Here is a 19,900-nt window from a genome sequence, read left to right on the forward strand (position 1 = left end):
TTTCGGAAATCAACCAGGTTGTTCAGACGCTAAATACAAGTCGCCTTAAATTAGTTGGAGATAAGTTTCCAGATTTCACATGCGGGCATACCACGTTTTAGTATGTTTCGCTTTACTAGCACTTTACGTGCTGAGCTGATGTCAAGTGTTTACAAATGGAAGGTTCATGGCAACCCTACATCATAAAGTCTACTGACATCATCTTCCCAACAGCATTTGCTCATTTTGTGTCACATTTTGGTAATTCTGGCAACATTTCCCACTTTTTTGTGATACTGTATGTGTTATGGTAACTGTGATCAGTGATCTTTGATGATATTATTGTCATTGTTTTGGAATGGCGCAAACTGTGCCCATACCAGATGGCGAAATTAACTAACAAATGCTGCGTGTGTTTCTGACTGTTCCACTGTCTCCATCTCTCTCCTTCTCCTCAGGCCTCCTCATTCCCTGAGACACAACAATACTGAAATTAGGCCTATTAATACACCTATAATGGCCCCTCAGTGTTCAAGTGAAAGCAGGAGTCACACATCTCTCATTTTAAATCAAAAGCTGGAAATGATTAAGCTTAGTGAGGAAAGTAGATCAAAAGCTGAGACAGGCAGAAGTTGTGACATTAGCCATGTTGTGAATGCAAAGGAGAAGTTCTTGAGAGAAATTAAAAGTGCTACTCTTGTGAAGCCAGGACTAATAAAATGTAACAGTCTTCTTGCTGATACAAAGAGAGTAGTGGCGGTCTGGACAGAAGATCAAACCAGCCATGACATTCCCTTCACCCAAAGCCAAATCCAGAGCAAGGCCCAACCTCTCTTCAGTTGTTTGCAGAGAGGTGAGGAAGCTGCAGAAGAAGTTTGAAGCTAGCAGAGGTTGGCGCGTAAGATTTAAAGGGAAGAAGCCATCTCTGTTATATAAAAATACAGGGTGAAACAGAAAGAGCTGATGTAGAGGCTGCAGCAAGTTATTTAGGAAACTGAGTTAAGATATTTCATGAAAGTGGTGGCATGAAACAACAGGTTTTCAGTATAGATGGAAACAGCCTTCCGTTGGAAGAAGACGGCATCTAGGATTTTCATAGCTAGAGAGGAAAAGTCAATGTTTGGCTTCAAAGCTTCAAGGGACGGGCTGACTTGTTAGGAACTAATGCAGGTGAGGACTTTATGTTGAAGCCAGTGCTCACCTACCATTCTGAAAATCCTAGGAACTTAAGAATTATGCTAAATCTACTCTGCCCGTGCTCTGTAAATGGAATACCAAAGCCTGGATGATGGCACCTCTGTTTACAACATGGCTTCCTGAATACTTTAAGCCCACGGTTGAGACGTGCTGCTCAGAAAATAAGGTTTCTTTCAAAATATGACTGCTTGTTGACCGTGCATCTGGTCACTCAAGAGCTGTGACCAAGATGTACAGCAAGAGGAATGCTGTTTTCATGCCTGCTAACACAACATCCATTCTACAGCTGATGGATCAAGGAGTAATTTCGGCTACAGCTGCCACCGATGGCTATTCCTCTGATGGATCTGGGCAAAGTCAACTGCACACCTCTGGAAAGCATCCACCATTCTAGATGCCAGTGAGAACATTCGTGATTCGTGGGAAGAGGCCAAAGTATGAACACCAACAGGACTTTGGAAGAAGTTGACTCCAACCCGTGTGGATGACCTTGAGGAGTTCAAGACATCAGTGAAGGAAATGACTACCCATGTGGTGGACACAGCAAGAAAACTAGAATCAGAAGTGGAGCCTGAAGATGTGACTGGAATGCTACAATCTCATGGTAAAATTTCAATGGATGAGGAGTGAGTGCGTATGTGTGACCAAGGAAAATGGTTTATTGGTATGGAATCTGCTCCTGCTGAAGATGCTGTAAAGATTGTTGAAATGACATCAAAGATTGAGAATATTCCCCATAAACTTAGCTGATAAAGCAGACGCAGGTGTTGAGAGGACTGGCTCCAACTTTGAAAGAAGTTCTACTGTGGGTGACCTGCTATCAAACAGCATTGCTTGCTACAGAGAAATTGTTCATGAAAGGAAGAGTCGGTCGATGTGGCAAACTTCATTGTCTTATTTTAAGAACTGCCACAGTCACCCCAACCTTCATCAACTACCACCCTGATCCGTCGACACTGAGGCTAGACGCTCCCTCAGCAAAAAGATTACTATACTTGCTGAAAGCTCAGATGATGGTCAGCATTTTTTGGCAAAGAAGCCTTTTTAAATTAAGGTATGTGCAATTTTTTTTTTAATGTGAAAGGTTGCATTTTATTTGAGTATGTTGAAGGTATGTGCATTTTTTTAGCCATAATGCCATTGCGCACTTAATAGACTACAGTTTTAGTATAAACATAGCTTTTATATGCCCTGGGAAACTAAAAAATTCATTTGACTCACTTTATTGCAACATTCACTTTATTGTGGTGGTCTGGGACCAAACCCACAATATCCCTTAGGTATTCCTATACTGGCATAGTTGAGCTCTTTTCCCTTCTTTCTCTTTTCCTTAATGACGATAAGCAGAATCTCTTAGCCAGATACTGGGTTTCCAACATCTAAGCCATCTGCTCCTTCATTTAGTAGGCATTGACTTGAGAGTGAACATGTCCAAAAAAAAAAAAAACAAGGATCAAGGGGTCTCTTCAAGTAATAGGCAAGCTCCAGAAATTCTTATTTGTGTTCCACAACATTCTACTCATAAGAGTTATTGCAGCAGGTCTGGTGGGCCATGGCAATTCACACACACAAACACACACACACAGCACAATGATCACTTACTCCCTCTCACACTATCACAAACACACAACGATCTGTCATCTGGTAACTTAAACAATTTTCCCCATGGGGCTGCCAAATCAGTTTCAAAAAGTTGTTTTGAAAAAAAAATATCTCTTGGGAAAAGCTGAATGATAAATATATCGTTATCACAAAACTTACATACAAATTTTGCTCATTTATTACTTCATTAATGCAACACATTTGTATTAGCACCGTGATGCTGGTGAGTCTAAGGTGAGAAGGAAAACATGGCCATGTCCTCATTGAGCTTAAATATGATGGAGAGATTGTGAACAGGGTAAGTGAAGGCCAAGGTCAGGGTGCTGTGGATGTGGAAAGCATAGGCACTGATGTGAAGGGCATGAGACACCAGTGCCAAAATGAAAGCACACGTGGAAACGTCCAGGAGAAACGGTGCGCAGGGGGCATCGCAGCCTGGGGAGGGGCTCACGCAAGGAGTCCCTGTCAGAAGGAACAACACACACATGTGTCCCCTTGTCCATGTTTCTTTGTGTTCACAAAACATACAGAAGCTACATAGGCACACATTTAGGATTATTTTTGTTGTTTGTCATTACTGTTGTCAGTTACTTTTTACCGTATTAGAATATACCAAACATTTTTTTCCCCTCCAAGTCCCCCCTAGCCTGTCATTAACTTAAAAATATATCACAGATGACCTTAGCGATAGTATAGAGATATTTTCTACTGCAAAGATTTTTGAGATAAGTATAGTAGTAATAAAAATATTATAGAAAGATTCTGTGTAAACTTTGCCCACTTTCCCCCAATGGTAATATTTTGCAAAATTATAGTATAATATCGCCGCCAAGATAATGACATTGATTGTGCACTGATCTTATTCAGATTTCCCCAGTTCTACTTGTACTTACTTGTGTGTGTGTAAGTTCTGTACATAATTTGCCACCTGTGTGGGTGTGTTTATGCACCATTATAATCAGGATAACTGTTCAGTGCCAACGCAAGTTCATGTTACTTTTACGACCCTTCATTCCCTTGGGCCCCCACACCTCCGATCCCATTCTTAACCTCTGACAAGGACTCTGTTCTCCATTTCTAAAATGTGTCGTTTCACAGATGTTACACAAATGGATTCACAAAATATGTAATCTTTTCGGATGGACGTTCTTTCGCTTGGTTGGCATAATTCACTCAAGACTCATCCAGGTTGCTGCATTTATCAATAGTGTGTTCCTTTTTGTTGCTGAGGGGTGTTTCATGGTGTGAATGCCCTACAGTTTGCTAAAAGACTTCTGGCTTCTTTCCGGCTTTTGGCTATTGTGAGCAATGCTATTATGAATATTTTTTGTATGTGTATATGTATGTGCATGAACATAAATTTCCATTTTTTTTTCCTGAGATAAATGTCCAAGAAGGCAATTGCTGCATTGTGGAATCATTACATGGTTAATTTTATAAGAAGCTGCTCGCCATTTTCCGAAGCGGCTTTACCATTTTATAATCCTGCCAACAATGTATGAGGGATCTAGTTTCTCTGCATCCTCACAAACATTTGGTGGTGTTACTTTAAAAAAAAAACAAAAAACTTTTAGCCACTCTGACAGGGGCATAGTGATAGCTTATTGTGGTTTTATGGTTTTTGTTTTTTTCTCACTGTAGTTTTATTTATTTATTTTTTTTTAAATTTTTTTTTCAACGTTTTTTATTTATTTTTGGGACAGAGAGAGACAGAGCATGAACGGGGGAGGGGCAGAGAGAGAGGGAGACACAGAATCGGAAACAGGCTCCAGGCTCCGAGCCATCAGCCCAGAGCCCGACGCGGGGCTCGAACTCACGGACCGCGAGATCGTGACCTGGCTGAAGTCGGACGCTTAACGACTGCGCCACCCAGGCGCCCCTTCTCATTGTAGTTTTAATTTGCATTTCCCTAGTGACTAACTTACTTTAAACACTGGATGCATTCACACCTTCGCATGTTCATTTCATATAAATGGGATAGTTCTATGCTGGGTACTTTCTTCTTTTCCCTTTTTTGCTTGCGTTTTTCCCCATCTTCCTTTTCCAACCACTTCATTACTATCTCCTCTCACCCCAGGTAACACGTGTTAAAACACACACTATCTCTCTCATTGTTTCTTTTACAAATGCCATTATTCAGTACACACTTCTCTGATGACGTGTTTTGCTTGAGATACTAAAATTCATACAAGTGTCTTCAAGTTAATTGGCTTACTTAGAATTCTTCCCAGTGATTGCATATCTTGTGATGAGGATATATACCGCAATTCTTTCAAGTATTTTCTTGATAGCCATTCATTTGTTTCTGATTTTGTTGTAATTACACATAATTTGCTTAAACCTACGACCTCACGTACTGGTGCATATATTCATACAGGATATGTTCCCAAAGAGGCTCACTGAGTCAAGGGTATGCATATTATTTAATAGCAGTTGTTGGTTTTCTCGAAAGAAAAAATTGAGGCAATTCACATTCTCAGTAGCCATCATGAGAATATACTTTTACACGCATTCGCATTAGAAATAAATCTGAGGGGCGCCTGGGTGGCGCAGTCGGTTAAGCGTCCGACTTCAGCCAGGTCACGATCTCGCGGTCCGTGAGTTCGAGCCCCGCGTCGGGCTCTGGGCTGATGGCTCGGAGCCTGGAGCCTGTTTCCGATTCTGTGTCTCCCTCTCTCTCTCTGCCCCTCCCCCATTCATGCTCTGTCTCTCTCTGTCCCCAAAAAAAAAAAAAAAAAAAAGTTGAAAAAAAAGAAATAAATCTGAGAGCTCCTTTTCATTTTGGCTTCAACCATATTGCTATTTTGATTTTCACATCTGTGACTGCTTTACCGTTGGGCTCTTTTTTTCCCCAAATAATTTTGCCATTTTATCAACAGACATGGACTACTGATCTTAATTAACATTGATCTAAAAAATAAAATCTGCTGGAAAAGATCCTCAAATTCCCTGTTTATGTGTTTCAAGCAGTTTCTTTGTTTTCCACTGTCATGTGCCATGAAGTTAAGAAAATTTAATAAACTTGTGCCAAAGTTTCTTAAATACTTTCACTACGAGCAAGTGAAAGCCGTCAAGCAGACCGCTCTATCAACATACAAAAAAGTGATTTAAAAAACAAATAATCCAAATAAGTCATAATTTAAACTAGTTGAAAACTCCGTGCTAGGAATCCAAATAAAACCATTGTTTTAGTTTTACACTTGGATCTATCTTCAGCCTCGATGTCTGCAAATTCTTCTCCTGGATATTAAGGCCATTTCGTTCTAACGAAGGACCCTGCATTTGTCAAAACTCTTACATGAGCCATGAAACCACCACTGCCACAAAGAAAATACAAATAAAAATAATCTTAAAAAGCTTCCAGTGTCAGACTTGTGGGTTATGACTCTTGAGTCCGAATTTCAGAAACATAATTCGATATCATTCTTCACTGAAATAACAGACTTCAGCGTTGCCTAAGTATACACACAACATGGCCCAGTATAATTTCAAAAATGTAAAGCAGCACAAACATACAAAAACAATACTGAAAATTATCTTTTATCTTTTCTGGAAAACCAATTTTCTAGTTGTTAGTTTCAATAGGAGACAAGAGCGAAGAGCTCAGAGAAAAGTGAACCGGTTAGACAGGGAACATGAAGGCACACACACTTTTAGATGTGAATAACGGCAAGGTTGGGACAGGTTCTGTTATAAAATGGAATTGATATCACCAGTTACCAGACTTCTATGCAATGCCAAAAGTCAATTTTAAATGATGAAATGAGTCCAGATGACGGGCGGAGAGAAGGACGGCAAAAGGGATTAAAAGCATCCAAGGAGAGAGAAACACTTTGATAAACCCCAATTCACTTCAGCAAAACTGAGAGAAGCATAGGTGAGGAGGTGTGAACCATTTTATTCGGACAAGGCGAATAAAGAATAAGAGAACCTGGTATGAATGACACCTAGAAACTTCATAAATCCAGAAGCTTTATTTCCTTTTCAAAAAATAGTAAGGCTTCTACTAAAGACCTAACTATTACTTTAAATTCACGTCTTTTGAACCCTTACTGTCTTTTGCTTCCATCCACTGTAAAAGGAATGCACTCCTCCACTGAGCAAAATCTTTAAAAAGCTGTAATAAGCCAACTAATACGTTACTTAGCACAGGGATTTCAAAATGAAAAATACTGCAAGTTCGAACTATAAACTGCCTTGTGTCTCAATGATGTCAGAGTGCTTTATGAGCTGGGATGCTAAAATTCAATCTGAAATGTATTCCCCTGTAGTACTGAGAAGCCATGAAAGCAACCAATTGCTCAAAGTTCTGTTCTGGAATGTCTGGGGACTTCGGCTGTGCTCTGCCACACTTTCGTGGCAGCGCAATTATTTTCCCACCGAGTGCCTACAGCCGCACCCGGCAAGAACCAGAGTACAAGTCGCAAGCTTGCCCTGACAACGGCTCCCAGGCACCGTTTACTTAATTCTTCAAGCTCGCATGGAAACCTCCAGAGTCCTCTGACCACCTGGGAGCAAAATCCAGACACAGACAGATGACAAACAAGCACCCAAAACATCTGTAGAAATCAATATGTTGAGCTTCCTCCTAAAGTCTTCTACAGCCCAGTCTTACCACAATACGCCTTCCTAGTCAGTGGTGTAACTTCATCCATCTGGGCTGGGCCATTGTCTCGGGCGCAGTTCAATTTCCACAAACTGTAGACAGAGGCTACAATTGCTTACCTGACTCACAGGCAAATGTCTTTGACGTTTCATCATGAAAGATAATTGCTACTGCATGCTTCTTTGTCTCTCGAGGCAGTCTGGTTATATTTTTGATGTTGTGCAGTTCAGTTACCTTGAAAGAAAAATATTTTTCACTTAGTGTACCATGGAGGCTGTATACCAGAGTGCTGAAACAGAATAATCCGTTATTACTCTCTTAAACCAATCTCCACTGAATATTTGTACTCATTTCCAAAGAACTGTAGCCAAAAACAATACACAATGAAAAAAAAAGCAAAACAAAAGATGGCTTCTCTTCCGCCCTCAGTTTTGATCTTTGCTGAATTTCATAACTCCGTGAAAGCAAGGACTCTGTCTTCTTATGAAAATTGTATCTTCTGCCAACAATAGCTGGTGTGGCATATGGAAGATTCTCAGTAAATTTCTGTTAAACACTGATTGGATTTAATAACTCACCCCTCTCCTAACTCTCAACCATGGTGCAAGTTCCTGGTAAGACCACAGTGACGATGCAAATGGCACCCGTCAACTGGTAGAACGAGTGGCTTGAAAATTTGAGGTCCTTAAATATAAGCAATGGGCTCGCTTCCCTGAAAAATGACCTGGTGTTCATAACTTCACGTACCCACTGCTACCTCACCACATTCTCTCATTAAGGCCCACCCACGATTCATGCACCCAAGTTAGCAATTCCTTATTCATTTGGCAATGAGTAAACATTAAACACACTTATTTACTCTGGCTCCAAACTTTTTATGGAGCACAAGGTCTTCTGCTACAACTTGTGCACCTTTTATTTTTCTCCACAGTCCACAGAAATGGGAAATGTCTATTCTCCCAATTGCTCTGCAGACACATGGCAATAATACTGTTGTATGAGGTAAATTTTTTAATTTGCTTCTCAGCATGCTGCATGTTGTTACTTCTTCTAACACAAAGGTCTGACAGGTTTGTTCTCATTTTCACTTAGTTCGAATATTGAAAAATTTCCCTCGAGGTTCCTTATTTGACCCATGTATCGATTAGAAGTGTGTCGTTTAACTCCATACATCTTAGGATTCTCCAGCTATCTTGCCATTATTGATTTTTAGTTTATTGATTGATTGATCGATTTTTTGATTTTTAGTTTAACTCCACTGTGATCTGAAAGCAGATATTGTACAATTTCTATTCTTTTAAATTTGTTCAGGTACGATTGGTGGCCCTGAATGTGGTGTCCTTTGGTGAATGTCCTGTGAGAGCTGGGAAGAATGTGTTCTGCTGTTTGATGATACTGTCTGTAGATGTCTATTATATCTAGTCGACTGATGGTGCTGTTGAGTTTAACTCTGTCCTTACTGAATTTCTGCCTGCTGGATCTGTCCATTTGTGATGGAGGGATATTGAAGACTCCAACTATGATAGTCGATGCATCTATTTCTCTTTGTAGTTCTATCAACTTTTGCCTCTGTTGTTAGGTGCACCCGCATTAAAGATCTTTATGTCTTCTTGTAGGATTGACCAATTTACAATATGTAATGACCTTCTTTATTCCTGATAACTTTCCTTTTGAAGTCTTCTTTGTCTGAAATTAAAAAACGACCTCCCCTTTTCAAATTAATGTTAGCACGGTATATTTTAACGAAATTTTTAATTATATTTTTTACTAATGTTAGCCTGATATATTTTTCTATACTCATTTACTGTTAATCTATGTGTGTCTTTATATTTAAGGCGGGTTCCTTTTTGAAAACATGTTGTTAGATCTTGTTTTTGGATCCACTCTGACAATCTCTGTCTTTTAATTGGTGCATTTAGGGGCACCTGGGTGGCTCAGCTGGTTGAGCATGTGACTCTTGATTTTGGCTCAGGTCATGATCCCGGGGTCATGGGATCGAGCCCCACATCAGGTTCCATGCTGAGCGTGATGCCTGCTGGAGAGTCTTTCTCTCTCTGCCCCTTTCCCCCTGCTTGCATGTGCTTGCTCTTTTTCAAATAAATAAGTAAGTAAATAAATAAATAAATAAATAAATAAATAAATAAATAAATGAAATAAAATTGGTGCATTTAGACTGTTGGTGTTTAAAGTGCTCATTGATGTAGTTGTACCATCTACCATATTTGCTGCTGCTTTCTCTCTGTTGCCCTCGTTCTTTTTTCCTATTTTTGTCTTGTACTCTTTTTCTGCATTTTATTATTTTAATTGTGCATTTTATATGTTCCATTTTTTCTCCGTTCTTATAATTTTGTCTTCATAGCCAGACATGTGTGTTGGGTAAAAAAAAGTAGGCCGTGGCTGGCCTGGTGGTGAGGTGTGTGTGGGGGGTGAGGGGGGCGGGGCAAGCATTCGCTAGTTCTAGGGTAAGGTCTCAGTTGTTTGTTTTTTTTTTTTTAAGGTCTTGGTTTTGGACTTAACAGGTGGACTTCACAAGTGGGTCTCAGTCCTTCCCGCCTTAGGTGGGAAGGGATGGCTGGAGTGGACAGGAGCTGGGTATTGCCCTTGTCTTTGAGAAGGGTACCAGCTTTGACTTGCTTGATCCATGTTCAGTGCTTGTTTTTTTAATCACACATGCTTTAATCGCAAATGCAGGATGTTGCTGAAAAGATTTAATTCCATCCATGACTCGCAACGTCATCCTAGAAGCACTAGCCTAGCAATTACCAGCTAGTGTCTGAGGTGGAGAAAAACGTACAGATATATTTCATGTATTTTTAAATTTTTAGTCCTCCAATTTTGAAGATGCTACCTTTGATGCTGATGAGGACACGCTAGCAACAAAATAATTAAAAGCATCAATTCAAGACCAAAAATTGTACCCATGCCATGGAGACTAATGTCTGTGAAATAAAACTGTGAGGAAAGCCTGGTTATTTGCCATGTTCCCTTCTAAAATCTGTAGTGACCTAGACTCAGCCTCATAAAATAACAAACCCATTTCTCAGGGTTGCTGTGTAGGCTGTCCAGGGGAGACTTTTTATTCTCTGTCCCAATGATTTTACAGTTCTGTCACACTGCTGAAAAGTTCATTTTAAGGCATCTTTTTTAGATGTTTGTTTTTCTATTTGTAATTATTCTCATTAACATTAACATGCAAAATTGGGGCGCCTGGGTGGCTCAGTCAGTTAAGCGTCTGACTTCGGCTCAGGTCATGATCTCACAGTCTGTGAGTTCGAGCCCCGCGTTGGGCTCTGTGCTGGGAGCCTGGAGCCTGCTTCGGATTCTGTGTCTCCCTCTCTCCCTGCCCCTTCCCCACTCATGCTCTGTTTCTCTCTGTCTCTCTCTCTCTCAAAAAAATAAATAAACATTGAGAAAATAAAAAAAATTTAACATGCAAAATTAAAATCGGTAAAATAAGTGATTTTAAGCAAAATAACTGAAAAAAGATTTGCTTCATATACATGCACATACACAAATATACATATACTATGTATGTTTTTTTATATCTACTTATATATCTATGTATCTGAAAATACTCATTTCCTCTTCCAAGAAAGAGAAATTAGACACCAATATCTCACAGTTTCAGAGGATCAATACCTTGGGGAGAAGAGTAAAAATGCTTTTATTAGAACAATGACTCACATACTATATTTAAAGTACCTTAAAGCATATTCTCAAGTAAAGTTAAATTCTTGGATTTTTAAATGATTTGTTAAGTGACTCAAATTTTAACTTGATTTTTATCCTAACTTAGCAAAGTGAAGTTACGTTTGAAAAAGATTATTTTCAAGTGCTATTAATTTTAAGTAAACAAAGGATCTTACCCAAATTAAGTAGAATCTAAAAGCAATGAAGATTATGTGTTGTGCAAAAATTCATGCAATTTCTGACAGGTGAACTTAAAAGTTATACACTGCTATATAAGCTATATCATGTGTAATATCTGGTTGTACAAAACAGTATCATACAAGCATTTACTATTCTGCTCAAGGGTCATCCCCAAATATTTTCCTCACAAATATAAAAGAATATTAGAACAGACATCCTGAGTTCCATCTTTTTTGTCCTCTCATAGCAAAAATCAACAAAACCAATTAATGGATAGCTTAGCAAAATGCAGCCAGCACTGGGGATTCTCCAACTTCTGTGCCTTAGGCAATCTGACAGATGATGTAGGGTGAACACTGTGTTTGCTCTTCTGTAAAATTTACATTTAGAAATTTAGAAATGTAGACAACCTCCTTAAGCAGACATTGCTACGGAGGTTTCCAGAATAGCGCAAGGCTCTTTGTTGCTGACCAAGAGTGTGATGCCATGCATTTCAGCACGTGCTCTAAGACATTAAAGACAGGCCAGGAGAGCAAAATATTCATGAAGGGGATAAAATTCTGTTTCTCAGGTTGTCTTGGTTAGGAAATGCAAGTATTATACTAAATTATAAAATGTTATAAAATCGTACCAGAAGGCTTTCTAAGAAGTTTTCGTATCTCCAGAATTGTTCCTTTAAAATTCTTTTAAAAAAATGTTTATTTATTCTTGAGAGAGAGAGAGACAGAGAGACAGAGCACGAGCAGGGGAGGGGCAGAGAGAAAGAGACACAGAATCCAGAGCAGGCTCCAAGCTCTGATCTGTCAGCACAGAGCCCAGTGGGGGGCTTGAACTCACGAACTTGGAGATCATGACCTGAGCCAAAGTCAGACGATTAACCAGCTGAGCCACCCAGACACCCCAGAACTGTTCCTTTTTAATAAAAATTCATCTTAAAAAATATTTTTGAATCATAACAATTCAGGTCAAGATCTAATATATCTGAATCCCCTATCTTTACATCTCCCTCTTGGTACTGTATGGATTTACCATTCAGTGGGAACTTGGTATTTTCTGAGATAAAAACTACTTTTAAAATAATATTTTTTTAATTTTTAAAAATAAAAATGTTTTTATTAGTCTAAAACCTGTCAATGTGACATAAAAATAATCAACACATTAAAATTGTGAAATTCTAGAGCATTTCAGTAATATACATCAATAAATTAGTGCATCATTTAACAATATATATTTCTAAATACTGTTTATTCACATGGCTATAGAAGTACAAAATACAATTAAAGTTTAATAAAAGAGTTAATTACTTCAAATAAATATGAAATTAGCAGAATTTAATGGAAGGAAAGTTACTTCAAAAGGATTCAGGCAGTTCAGGTCTAAGTCCATAAATGACATGGTCAACAATTTAAAGGTGTTATTAAGTGATACAATTAAAACCCAAATATAAACATACATAAGTAGTGACTTTGCTAATCGGAGCTATTTCATTTTCATGTCAAGGAGTAATCCCTAAGGAATTCACAGTGATTGAGTCAGAAGGTTCAAAGATGAAACACATAACTTCTTTCTGTAGGAAAAAATTATTTTTAATTTTCTGTAGAAAAAAAATTACACTTAATTTCTGTAGGAAAAAATTTATATTTTGAGTTGATTTTTGTGTATGGTGTAGAAAAGAATTCAATTTCATTTCTTTGCATGTGGATATCCAGTTTTCCTAGCATTTATTAAAGACACTGTCCTTTCCCCTTTGTGTGTTCTTGGCATTCTTCTCAAAACATAGCTGACCAGGTACCCATTATTATATACATATATATACACACACATATATGTGCGAGTATATGTATTTCTGGGCTCTCTCTGTTCTGTTCTATTGGTCTATGTGTCTGCTTCTATGCCATTACCACACTGTTGTAATTACTAAGCTTTTAATTACCGTATTTTCTAATATAATTGGAAATAAATAAATACAATCTCTAAAGTTTTGTTCCTTTTCAAGACCGCTTTGGCTATTCAGGGTTTTTGTGGTTCCATATAAATTTTAGAATTTTTTTTTTTCTGTTTCTGTGAAGAATGTCTTTGAAATTTTGATAGGGATTGTACTGAATCCATATATCACTATGGATAGTATGGGCATTTTAACAATATGAATTCTTCCAACCCACGAACACAGGATATTTCCATTTGTGTCTTTTCAATTTCTTTTGTCAATGTTTTATACCTTTTAGCAACAGATCTTTCACCTATTCAGTTAAACTTATTCCCAAGTGTTTTATTCTTTTCCATGGTATTTTAAATGGGATTGTTTTCTTGATTTCCTTTCTGGAGAGATCACTGTTGCTATAAAGAAATGCAACTGATTTTTTAATGTAGATTTTGTACTCTGCAACTTAATTCATTAGTTCTTTTTTTTTTTTTTTAATTTTTTAACGTTTATTTATTTTTGAGAGACAAGGGTGCCAGCAGGGGAGGGGCAGAGAGAGAGGGAGACACAGAATACAAAGCAGGCTCCAGTCTCTGAGCTGTCAGCACAGAGCCTGACGCGGCACTCGAACTTATACTCTGTAATATCATGACCTGAGCAGAAGTCAGACGCTTAACCAACTGAGCCACCCAGGCACCCCAATTCATTTATTAGCTCTAATAGGGTTTTACTTTTTTTAAGAAAAGAGTCTTTATGATTTTATACATATAAGATCATGTCATCTGCAAACAGAAATAATTTCACTCCTTTCTTTCTGATTTTGATGCTTTTTATTTCGTTTCTTGCCTAATTGCTCATTCTAGTACTTAGTAGTATGTTGAATAGAAGTGGGCATCCCAACCTCGTACTGGATCTTAGAGTAAAAGCTTTCAGTTTTCCCCCACTGATTATGATGTTAGCTGTGAGCTTTTCATAAACATCTTTATTGTGTTAAAGAAATTTCCTTCTATACATATTTAATTGAGAGGTTTTTTTTTTTTTTAATCGTGATTGGACGTTACACTTTGTCAAAGGTTTTTTCTGCATCTATTGAGATGATTATGTTTTTGATCTTTCACTCTGTTAATGTGAGGTATCACACTGCTTGATTTGCATATATTAAACCAAATTTGTATCTTAGGGATAAATCCCACTAGGACATAGTGTGTAGTCTTTTTGATGTGTTGTTGAATTTGGTTTGCTAGTATTTTATTGAGGAGTTTTATATCTATGTTCATCAGAGAGATCAGCCTGTATCTTCTTTCCTTGTGATGTCTTTGTCTGGCTTCGGTATCATGGTGATGTTGGGCTTATAACGTGAGTTTGGAAGTATTATTTTTAATTCTATTTATTTGTTAATTTGAGTATAGTTGACGCACAATGTTACATTAGTTTCAGGTATTCAACATGGTGATTCAACAACTTTATACACTATGCTGTGCTCACTAGAAGTAGAACTACCATTTGTGAGCATGAAATGCTATTACAATACGATGGCTTCTATTCCCTACACTGTACCTTTATTCCTGTGAATGGGCATTCATTCCAAGCAGGAAGTCTGTATCTCCCACTCCCCTTCACCCATTTTTCCCATCTTCACACTCATCTCCCCTCTGGCAACCATCAATTTGTTCTCTGTATTAATATGTCTGATTCGACTTTTTGTTTGATTGTTTATTCATTTGTTTTATTTTTTAGATTCCACATATAAGTGAAATCAAATGGTCCTCGCAAAAAAAGCTTCTGCACGCCAAAGGAAACAATCAACAAAATGAAAAGGCAATCTACAGATTGAGAGAAAATATTTGCAAACCATGTATCATGCAAATCACGATAAGAGATTATTATCCAAAATGTACAAGGGACTCCTGTAACTCAATAGCAAAACAACCCCCAAACAATCTAATTAAAACATGTGTAAAGGATCAAGGTGAAAGAAACATATATAATGAGATTACTCTGAATTTTAAAGTATCTTTTATAGGTTTGCTGTCATGACAATTGAGATTAGATACCTGTCTATATTTAAGTGCTCAATTTCTTTCTATAAACCTAACTACATTTTGAAAAGTGAAAAAAGTTAACAGACTTTTAAAAAGTAGATCAAAATGAATTAGAAAATAAATTGCACTCTCCTTTTTTATTAATTTACTAATACTTCTTTTAATCCTGGTATTTTACTAATTTTCTATGGTTGTTTTAATTAAGTCAAAGATTTTATTTTTGAGAATAAAATGGTACATTTTAGGAACTGGTTTAATAAAATGTCACTTTATTAAAATAGGGAATATTGATCTTTCTAGTAAGAAAAGGAGATGGGGATTTTACTATTTTTTAAAAATTATTACAATTAATAAATATCAATCTTTCCATGCTTAAATCCTCAGCTTTCATAATAAGAATTTAAATACTGGTGTCACCCTATACATTGTATGCTCCAATACCTGGGTGACAATATTTGCATAGGAATTTTACAATGGTTTCTTTCTAGTAAAATTTACATCAATTTTCCAGTAGCTATTTTCTTTGTATTTGTCTCCTGTCACTGAAAAACATGAATGCATAACACTAAAAAAATCAATGTAATTCATTTTCGAAGCTCTTCATGTCTCTGTGCTCTGATATTATGTGCTGTGATAGAGTCCTCCAATGTTTATTATTTGACCACCCCAGCATGTATCTAATCAGTAATTGCAAGTTTAGTTTATGTCTTTGAAACATTTAAGGTCTCTCAAATATTAAACCACCTTATGAAATGCATCATTTAGAAAAGAGTGATTATAGATAAAATTATACTAGAACTGGAATTTTCTATAATAGTCACGACTGGTTGTGTACACAGCATCTGATTCCAGCTCCTTCATTCTTACCAGAACCTAATTTTGTTCAGCTAGCTACCCCTGCATTCTACAGCTCAAGTGCCCTGGTGGGGGTCTCTCACCTCAAGTATCATGGTAGAACTTGGTATTCTTGGGCTGATGGTCTATTTGCTCATGATCGGTTTAGGAAAGAGGCTGTAACCTAAGTATGACAAATAAGATGTGAACAAAAGTTTTCTGGTTGCTTCTGATTAATGTTTTCTGATACGGAGATAGCCTTGGGCTAAAATCATCCCTCTTCCCCAACGGATGCTGTCTGGATGTCATCATTCAGAAATGCTGCAGCTATCATTCTACTAGGTTAAAGATGAAGGCAATCCTAAGGCGGCAGAGCAGCGATGGGGGGCGGAACAGATCCTTAATTTTCATTCTTGAACACGGGTTACTGAACCAACTAACCTTGAAGCCAGTTCCTTTTTCTGGCTCTTCTCGATATGCTCATATGCGACAATGCTCTTCTGTAAGTTGTTTGATTTGAATTTTCTGTTACTTGCAGCCAAAAACATTCTAACTAATAAAGCAAACCTACTCCTGAGCTTCCTTCATTGAACAATGGGAAATGGCCACCCCTGTCTGGTTGGCCATCACACAGTTAGTCAAAGTGATGACCAGAATCAGGGCCATGCCTCCTGTTTCTCAAACTAGTGTGCTCTTTTCATCAATTTATGCAACAGCTATTGCTTTGAGCATCATGCCATTTATTAATGGCAAATAATTGTTAATCAAGAAGTTATTGCAAGAAGGTGAAGTCAATGACAAAAAAAGACTCAAATTGTAAGGATAACAAAAGGAATAACAGGAAAACTCATTACTTTATTACCCCTAAAGTATTTTGAGGTAGTCTATTATAAAGTGTAGTGATAATCTATTTTTAGGTCTAAGAAATGCAGAAAATTAATCCATAAGAAAATATGTACTAAAGTAGGAAAACTATGTACTTCTTTCTGTCCTCCCTTTCTCCTCCCTGCCCTCTTCCTCTCCCCCCGCCCCCAACTTCCTCCCCTTTCAACCTCTCCTCTCTCTCCCCAGGATAAATTTAGCATGTCTAATAATATGTATCACTGACTCTAAGGAACAAAAAGGCATGAAACAGACCAGTCAGCTAAAATACCATTCTTATTTTGAGAACTATCGTTTTACAACACAGACATAACAGTAACTATACAGCTCCTGTAACTTCTCTTAGCGGATGTACAAAATGAAATCTTCATTATTGCATTGGGTTGAACAGTGGCCCCTAAAAGGTATTTCCAAGTCCTAAGCCTTAGATCCTTTGAATGATCCTTGTTCGGGAAAGAGCTCTTTGCAGAAGTAATTGAATTAGAGATTTTGGAGGAGATCATCTTGGATTCAGTGTGGGCCCTAAATCCAATGAAGTGTTCTTACACGAGAAGAGCGGAGGGGGCTTGGAAGCAAGGGCAAAGTAGAAACAGCCATGGGAAGGTGACTGATGTGACACTGCCACAGCCAAAGAACACTTGGAGCCACCAGAGGCTGGAGAAGGCAAGCAAAGCCGCCCCCAGAGGTTTTGTTAGAGCGCAGCCTTGCTGACACCTTGCTATCTGACTTCTAGGAACCAGGACCATGAGACGATAAATTTCTGTGACTTTCACTACCAAGTTTGTGGCAGTTTGGTAGACCAGCCCTAGGAAATGAGTACAACTGCACACAATTATTTGATGATAGCTACCCCTGTTTGTTATAAAGTGAGTAGTCTTAAAGATAAAAATGATTCAAAAAAAAAAATCACAAAAAATTTTGTATATACTCCAATTTCTCTAATAACAAAATACTTTATGTTTTGTTACATTTTTATTTATTTAGAGAGACAGAGAGAGTGGGGGAGGAACAGACAGAGAGAGAGAATTTGAACATGGGGCTCAATCCTGCAAACCACGAGATCATTACCTGAGCCCAAATCAAGTTGGACACTTCATAGACTGAGCCTGATAGTTTCTTAAAAAGCAAGGACACTAGGTCAAGATCTCACGGTTCATGGGTTCGGGCCCTGTGTGAGGCTCAGTGCTGACAGCTCAGAGCCTGGAGCCTGCTTCCGATTCTGTGTCTCCCTCTCTCTGCTCTTCCCCCACTGGTGTTCTGTCTGTCGAAAATAAATAAATGTTTAAAAAAATTTACAAAGCAAGGATAACTCTGGTTATCACGACCCATCTAAAAGCATTAAATATGTGGTTTTTTTTCTTTTTTTTATTGGTGCTTAATCAAATGATCATGCAGCTCCATGACGTGGCTCCCCCAGAGCTCAAGCAGATGGGAGGCGGAGGACCATTCACACAAGTGCTCTTTGCCACTGAGGTCTGCCAGTGTCGGGGTCCTGGGGCAAATGCAGTGATACGGTAATAAAACATGAAAAACCATTATTTTCTAGAAAAATCATTTATTGATTTCTGAGGGGGGACCACCACTGAGGCTAACCTGATACGGAGCTGGTGAGATCCTCAACTTTCAGGTTGTTATTCCCTTTAAACTAGGGTATCAGTGAGTAGGCGTGGAGAAAATTATGCCAAAAGAGACAATTGAAAGGTCCAGATGAAAAGTTCTGACAGCTCCAGAGATTTTTGGCCTCTTCTGTGCTTGATTATAGTCTCTATGTAGCCAATAATAACTTAACTTCACTGGTTTGAACACATTATCAGGGAACAGAAAAGCATCACCATAGGGAGCCTACCATCAGCCTGAAATATCAGTACAAGTAGCGTTGAAAAGACTGTTGGTGGACTCACTCTCTTCCTTATATCAGAGTTAGGAGGAATCTCCTATCTGACCTTTTCAAACAAATCAAACATCTCTTTGCAGAAACTTCCTCTGTGGTCTCTAATCATAGATCTGTCGGTAATTGTCACAAAGATCTGAAAAATTCACTAATATCTGAGCAAGAGGTTATATGAATTGTGCATTTTGGAACTCTGCTCTTGTTGGTGTTTTTTGGAACCAAAACACAGGAAAAGGTACCTGTTGATCAAAGAAGTTCAATGTTAGCTGTGTACATCTGACAGCTAGGAAGAGTTACCACGAATTGACCAAGACTGCGGACCTTACGTTACATAGCAGCAGATGGAAAGTAGTACATTACGAAGGTCCAGCACTGGTGGCATGAAAAACAACTGACAACAGCCCTGGAGGCCCTTGCTGTAAAAAAGCTGTTGCAGCTGTTCAAAGACACAAAGCCGTGTTTACGCACAAAATCTGCAGGGGCACGTCAGTCACCCTTTACAAGCGTCACAAGCTGGGATCCTCCTGAAAACAAGACTGGAAAAGTGCAAGAGAACCTGCCTGCAGGTTAAGACCCTGGATGAATAGTTGAAATTATGGCTGCCTGGATATCCCATCAAATCCGGTTCTCAGGCAAGATAATATGGATGCCAAAAGCAGTGTGATGCATCCTTATAGCCTGTCCTAAGTGGTTTTGGAATCCGTAGATACATACGTAGCATAGCAAAATTTTTTTTAAAAAGGACAAATTATAATCACAGGTGACAAAATTATCTGACAGTTCACAAGGAAGTTAAATGGTAAATCTGTCCCACTCATAAGCAAAGATGTGGAAGTTCTGCCAGATAAGATTAAGAGTCGAGTTACTTTACATTGTCCGTACAGACCTACACTTTCATATCTACTATCAACAACAAAACAAGTATATGGGTTTTTCTAGTCCATCTGTATTATTTATAAAACTTGAACAGGTATCAGGTGATAAAATAGGATAAGTAAACTCAGGAGACCCAAATTATACCAATTACATTATACCCCCATAATACAACACAACTAAAATTTATAATAAATTGATGA

The 19,900-nt window shown here is 38.1% G+C and overlaps 1 protein-coding gene across 1 annotated transcript in view; it reads right to left on the bottom strand.

Moving 5' to 3' along the window:
- DOK6 (docking protein 6) overlaps positions 1-19,900 on the bottom strand; it is a 364,941-nt gene that overhangs the window by 220,767 nt on the left and 124,274 nt on the right. The window contains exon 3 of the mRNA XM_058691841.1: positions 7,504-7,618. Coding sequence (XP_058547824.1) covers positions 7,504-7,618 — 115 coding nt within the window. The remainder of the gene's footprint in view (positions 1-7,503; positions 7,619-19,900) is intronic.

This window comes from Neofelis nebulosa, chromosome 11, assembly GCF_028018385.1.
Source record: "Neofelis nebulosa isolate mNeoNeb1 chromosome 11, mNeoNeb1.pri, whole genome shotgun sequence".
NCBI classification, from domain to species: domain Eukaryota; kingdom Metazoa; phylum Chordata; class Mammalia; order Carnivora; family Felidae; genus Neofelis; species Neofelis nebulosa.